At 42.0% G+C, this 7500-nt stretch overlaps 1 protein-coding gene across 1 annotated transcript in view; it reads right to left on the bottom strand.

Moving 5' to 3' along the window:
* The window catches only part of LOC127363107 (latent-transforming growth factor beta-binding protein 4), a 62953-nt gene that overhangs the window by 16177 nt on the left and 39276 nt on the right, over positions 1-7500 (bottom strand). Inside the window, 7 exon segments of the mRNA XM_051399584.1 lie at positions 18-131; positions 216-341; positions 1127-1258; positions 1862-2029; positions 2198-2632; positions 2976-3113; positions 3567-3743. Coding sequence (XP_051255544.1) covers positions 18-131; positions 216-341; positions 1127-1258; positions 1862-2029; positions 2198-2632; positions 2976-3113; positions 3567-3743 — 1290 coding nt within the window.

Below are 7500 nucleotides of genomic sequence, written 5' to 3' on the forward strand. Positions count from 1 at the left end.
CTACTGTGTGTCTTTACCTGTGCAGGTGTTGCCGCTGAGCCTGTAACCAAGGCGACAGACACACCTGTAGCTGCCCGGCGTGTTGTCACAGCGAGCGTTGCTGCAGGGGTTCTGCTGGCACTCGTCGATGTCTAAGGAAGCGACAGAGTGAGCTGACAAACATCAGTCAAACAACGCAAACGCAGGAAAAGACACAAAGAGGAAGTAGACGTCACCTTGACAACTGGTCTGCTGGCTGCTGCTCCTGTACCCGGATGGACACACACACCTGTAGCTGCCCATGGTGTTCACACACTCTCCCACCGGACACACACCTGGAGACTGCACACACTCGTTCACATCTGCACACACAGATAACGAACACACGTTGTGAAAAGTGTTGCTGCTTTTTCTTCTGCAGAAAATAACTGATATGTTTGTAGTTTGTAGTTAAATAAAGAAAACACAGAAAAATGTTCCAGATGTTTGGTGGAATATATCTATTATGAATCTATATTATTAAAATATCAATGTATATTATTATATTATTAACTTTTATTATTATACAATTAATGTATATTAATATAATAATAAAATATCTATTCATCTATATTATGAGTAATGCATATTATTAAATTCAAGACATATTTTAGCTAATATTTTTGGGTATTTATAAAATACCCCAAATATATTATTAAATATCTAAAAGAAATATTGTAAAATATCACAACTAAAAAAAAAAACTAGAATAAAATACAAAACAACCACTAAAACATGAGAAAGATCTTAAAATTAAAATTGTAAAATATCACAAAAAACCCAGTAATATATTATTTTTATATTAATTATGTCAGAAAAATATTCAATATATATCCAGAAATAAATCATGCCTACACTCACTTCTTCACTTTTTCTTTTCTTCTTGACTTAAACATACAATATCTGATTTCTGCCACTAGGGGGCCTCACACGTGAAAAAAATAACAAAAGAAGAACTTGAAGAACTGACAACGTAGCGTGACTTCCTCGCTCGCTCTCTGACGAGTTTACCTGGAAGCAGCGTTACCTGAATAAAGTTCTCTGCGTTTGAACATTGTTGGAAACATTTGAGTACAGAACTTTAATGGGACAGACTGAGCGTGCTCACCTTGGCAGTACGTGCGCTGAGAGTTGTGCTGGTATCCCTGATCACACACACAGGTGTGTTTTCCACCTGGCTGATCCACACAGCGGCCACGCCCACACACACCTGGTCTGCTCTCACACACTCCTCTCAGTGCTACAAACACACACACATGAAATTGAACATAAAGTTTAATTTCTAATAAACTTTCTGCAGGATTTCAACACTCAGTTGTTCCTTTAAGACATAAAACTGGGCCAGAGTCTCCTCACTGTAAGACAGAAGGTGGATTGTTTGCTCAGTCAGATCTCAGCTGGCAGTAAACTCAGGTGGAAACTGTTTACATGTGTGGACAACAGGTGTGTTTGGTATTTCTCCACTAAGTGAACACAGATGCAGGCCTCCTCAGAGTCTCTGCAGTGTTCAAATAATACTAGAAAACAGACACAGATGCTGTGATTTCAAGTTCTGGGCAGCAGCAAAGTTTACTGGTTTCTTGTGAATTCTGGTTTCAGTGTCTTTACCAAACCTGGTCCTCACTACTGAGTCGGTTTTGTTTCCTTTTTAAAGACAAAATACACAAGTAAACAACACATAGGAGGCGACACGCTCTGAAGACGCTCTTGGTGGGATTTGAAGGTGCGCGGATTATGGACCTAAATTATACCGCAGATGGGGCACCATAAAGCCATGCTTTAAGATTTACACTCAGTCTAGAGGGAACAACCGGCGCATCTATTGGGTTGAGGTTGTACTCACTCTGGACTCGGGTCGTGGGACTCACAGCCGGTCTGCTCTGCTGAGGAGGAAGCCCTCCACTGGGCCTCGACCCAGGCTCGGGGCTCTGTGGCTGGGCCGGAACGGGGAGGGAGTCCCCTCTCGCTACTGGCTGATCAGGCCGGAACCCGGAGGGGGTCCGACTGCCTGCTGTGGAGAGAGGAAGTTTATTTCCATTCCTCCTCAGCTAGAAAGTGAGACTCTAGACCATCAAGACTGACTACGGGTCCTTGGTGGACTGCAGGTAGCAGGAAATTCAGTGTGAGTGCTCAAGTTAGCCAAAAACAGTCAGATTTGACCAAAAGAAAAGCTTGTTACCTTGACTCCCAGTGGACGAAGGTTGTTGTCTTGGTTGCAAAGAAGCAGAGTCAGGACGGATTTGTTGGGTCGCAGGTCTGCCTGGAGTCTGGGGTTTATCCTGGGAGGCTGTACTGCCAGTCTGAACAGGTCTGGAGGAGGGAAAGTTGGCCAGGCGGGGTGGAGGCGTAGCCAGGGGTCGGGGTTGAGGTTGAGGTTGGGGTCGGGGTTGAGGTTGAGGTTGGGGTCGGGGTTGAGGTTGAGGTTGGGGTCGGGGCTGAGGTTGAGGGGAACTGGGTCTGGTTTGGGTACCTCTGGTACCAGCCGATGCTGCGCTGGATCCAACACCTGATCCAGAACTCAGTGAAGTACTGGCTCCACCAGCAGTCGTTCCAGAAGTAGAAGGTTTCTGCTGAGAACTAGAAGCTCCACTACTACTGGACCCAGAACCAGGACCTGGCAGGGGGGACGAATAGATGGACGAATCTCAGAAATCTGGTCCAGCTTTCTCAAAATGTGACACGTGCCCAGTCAGCAAGAACTAATTTGTCTTTTTATCAAAGAAGCATTTGTTTTCTAATCCCAGCTATTAGCTAGCTACTGACTGATGTAGATAAGCTAGCAGGTTTAGTAGCATTCAGCTAACATGAGCTAATTTAAGATGTGATCCAACAGTTGCTGATATATTTCAGTGTCGACCCACTGACACCGCCGTCCTCACAGAACCACCAACCCATAACAAAATGAAGTAATAATCATTAAATAATTATTGCAGTTTGTTCTAGCTTCATCTAAATACCCTGGTTTGTCTGGTTGCCGTCGGTTACCAGCGAAGCTCCTCGGCTCCCCAGCTGCTCGTTGGCTTTCTGGTTGAACTGCAGCGCCGAAGCCGAGTAGTGATAACCAGGACCGGCTGGACAGATCTCCTTAAAGGCCACTGCAGGAGGACACACAGGGGAGATAATGTTCTGAACCGATCCATTAAACAACGGCAGAAAATTCAGAACCAGGAGAACTGAGAACATCATCCAAAGTACTGCTGCTGGTTTATAAAGTCACAGGAATCTGATCTGCTGTGAAGAACCTGAAGTCTGCTAGAAATATCACCATCTTAGTCTTCTAACATCTTCTAATAAGCACTAAACACAACGTATGGCTGAAGCTAATCATTATTTATTATCCATAATAATCCTTATTGATTAATTATTTCTACCATATTTCACGGCAGTCCATCATATAGTTGATGAGAACAACTCCTCTGTTGCTGCTAGTGATTGGCTCTAAAAGAAACGTGGCTCCAGAGGCTCAATGACAGCGTGCTATCTTATGTGGCATGTAAATGGGTAGCTCATCAATTAGCCAGTTAGCACTGGACTCCCTGGTAACCAACCTGAACCAAAGTAGGGACATCTCTGGCAGCCGGGTCCCCAGGCTTTGCCGACTCGGCTGCAGCAGCAGATCTGCTTGGTGATGTGCCGATGGATGGGCAGGGAGCAGGAGGACGGACCCTGACCCGAACCCAGAACCCGGAAACACTGGCCCTTCTCCTCCGATATCACGCTCTGGGCTGAGGAGGACACACAGGAGGACCAGTTACATAAAACATCCTGGAGCTCAGAGCGGACTGAAGGCGGAGCCCTGCATGCAGAATCAGTACCATGCTGCCCCCCCCCCAACCCGGCCCATTCAGGCTCGAATCGACGAACAGGACAGCACCGACGGAGACAAAGGAAGCAAGCTCTGGCATCGCAGCCCACAACCTCCCTGTGGTAGCAGGAGGAATAATGCGAGAACAGGAACAGAGAGCTCGTCCATGAAGCTTCTTCAGAACATAAAGTCAAAAAGGTGCTTTGTGTGTATTTATTGAAATGTAGATATTTGAGACCTCAGGGTCCATCAAGAACAAGGATCAGAGCTGGTTGAGACATTTCTGTGCATTATTAAATATCAGTGAACTTCTGGGCAGCACAGAAGATCCTCAGAAGTTCTCCTCAAGTTCTCCTCAAGTTCTTCACCTCGGCAAGAATGATTATATCAGCAAAACTCTTGAGTGTATTAAATTGAGGAAATCTGCTTAAATTTCCCAGTTGCCTGGAGATCCATTTTGATTGGGTGTCAACCAATCAAGAAATTGATCCACAGAAACAGAGCTTTTGCATTTTTGAGTTTTATCGAGATAAAAAGGTGGGAAAGAAAACATCGTAACTACACTTCAGTACATTTGGGGCTGTGATTATTTTCATTATTGATTAATATGAAGACGATTTTCTTCATGAATTATTTTTTTTGTCCGACAAACAGTCCAAAAACAAAATACTTCAAATTCAGTCATATATAACTAAGAAAAGAAGGAGATATTCACTTTATTGAGTGAAACTACTCATTTGTTTTCTGACTAAATGATTAGCTGATCAGATATTTCCAATTTCCAAAAACTTTTTATTTCTTAATCATAGCGAACCATAGAGTTACCAACCCTGAAGCTAAGTAAACCACTTCCTGTTATGTTTTTTAGTGTAAAATGGTTCAGATTTACAGCTCTGGTGGGAAAAATATGAATTAATAGTTAACAAATATGAATTATTAGTTGATGCCAGTGTCTGTAATTTACGTTTGGTCCTATTTATTGCAGCTCCAATAACACACATAGCACCTTGAAGATACATTAACAGTCTGTTCCGCCTCTGACCACATAGTGATGTCACAGTGTACCAACACACCCTGGGGTACACGTCTACATCACTGCAGCCAGATGAGACATTAGACCAGTGGATTTTCAGGAGGCGATAAAGGGATAGTTTGGGTTTTTTGAATAGGAGTGTATGAGATATTTATCCATAATCAGTGTATTCTGTGGACGCTGGTAGCAACAAAATGTATTAAATAATCAGTTTACGTTACATTTAGAATATTTTCATCACTTTATCGTAGCCCTAATTACGAAAACTGAAGCCGTTATATGGATTATATGTTCTTGTATCTAAAGCTCTCTTCAAATCCACCAGACTCCACTGACAAAAGCAGTCATTTTACAGCAGTACATTGCTGTACACACTGACTGTAAGTGCCTCATACAACCCTGAATTAACCCCTTCAGTTACATTCAATGAAAGCCTGCAGGTATTTACCAACAGAGAGACAGACAGTCAGGCAGACAGTCGGACAGACAGCCGTCCTCATCGAGAAGACAAACAGCCAAAGACGACGTTAGAACCACAAGTTCAATCAGGGCGGCCCAAACGGACGGACTGACAGACGGACGGAGTAACTCTGTCTCCAAGAAATTAAAATCATATTGTAAAAATCAGAGCCCGACTGATGAGGGTAAAACTATAATATATATAAATATGGTTTCAGTTGTGCACCAATATGACATCGACACATGTAGTCGCATCTGAAGTTAGCTAATGTTAGCAAAATGCTAGCTCTACAGCTAACGATTAGCTTTGAGATGTTACTATCTAGCTAAGGATTGATGTTGAGTAGCTCCATAGCGAAATATACTGTATATATATATATAGTCACGTGTTTTGCTCTGTAGCAAAACATTAGCTTGCTAACTAACCAGCAGAAGACTGATATAGAATAGATTATTAGCATTTTTAATTAACGTATTTGTATCAGCACATATTTTATTAGTTCTCCTTCAATATTCACGTCTAACAACAAAAGTATGATTAAACTTACAGTCAGGGATCACGGTGATTAATATTTATAGGTTTCTTTCATATTTTATAGAGATAAAAAGAGTAAAGTTTCTAGGAGGCAGGTTTGGACTGAAAGACACAACAACACATCTCCATCACGGTACGACATAACTGCAGCACAATACACACAAAACACATAATACACACACAGTATACACACAGAATACACACACGTATACACACAGTATACACGTATATACACACACATACACACAGTATACACACACATATATACACACAGTATACACACACATATATACACACAGTATACACACACAGTATACACATATACACAGACACATACACACAGTATACACACACATATACACACAGTATACACACACATATACACACAGTATACACACACATATACACACAGTATACACACACATACACACACATACACACACACACACAGTATACACACACATACACACAGTATACACACACAGTATACACACATATACACACACATATACACACAGTATACACACACACATATACACACACATACACACACATATACACACACATACACACACACATACACACACAGTATACACACACACACACACAGTATACACACATATACACACACAGTATACACACAGTATACACACACATATACACACAGTATACACACACACAGTATACACACATATACACACACACAGTATACACACACATATACACACACACACACACACACATACACACAGTATACAGACACATATACACACACATATACACACAGTATACAGACACAAACAACACAGTATACACACGTATACACACACAGTATACACACATACACAGTATACACACACACACAGTATACACACACATACACACACATATACACACACATACACACAGTATACACACACATATACACACAGTATACACATATATACAGACATATACACACAGTATACAGACACATATACACACACATACACACACACACACACACACAGTATACACACACATATACACACACATACACACACACACACAGTTACAGACACATATACAGACACATATACACACACATATACACACAGTATACACACAGTATACACACAGTATACACACAGTATACACACACATACACACACAGTATACAGACACATATACACACAGTATACACACACATACACACAGTATACACACATATACACACAGTATACACACATATACACACATATACACACACATACACACACAGTATACACACAGTATACACACATATACACACAGTATACACACACATACACACATATACACACACATATACACACAGTATACACACATATACACACAGTATACACACACATACACACATATACACACACATATACACACAGTATACAGACCCCTCCACAAGCATTTCCAGCCAGTTTGGAAGCAACAGAGAGACGAGACGGTGTCAGAATTAACAAATCGGCTTTGATTAAAGCGTTGCCATTGGTTACCAGGTAGACCAGCATCCTGCAGCAGACCCACCTCCTCCTCCTCCTCCTCCTCCTCCTCCACCTCCTCCTCCTCCTCTTCCTCAACGAATGCCGGTCAGAATAAGCAGAGCACCAGTCAGGCTTCACAAAACCCATCTGAGCA

The sequence above is a fragment of the Dicentrarchus labrax genome, unplaced genomic scaffold, assembly GCF_905237075.1.
Source record: "Dicentrarchus labrax unplaced genomic scaffold, dlabrax2021, whole genome shotgun sequence".
Classification (NCBI taxonomy): Eukaryota; Metazoa; Chordata; class Actinopteri; family Moronidae; genus Dicentrarchus; species Dicentrarchus labrax.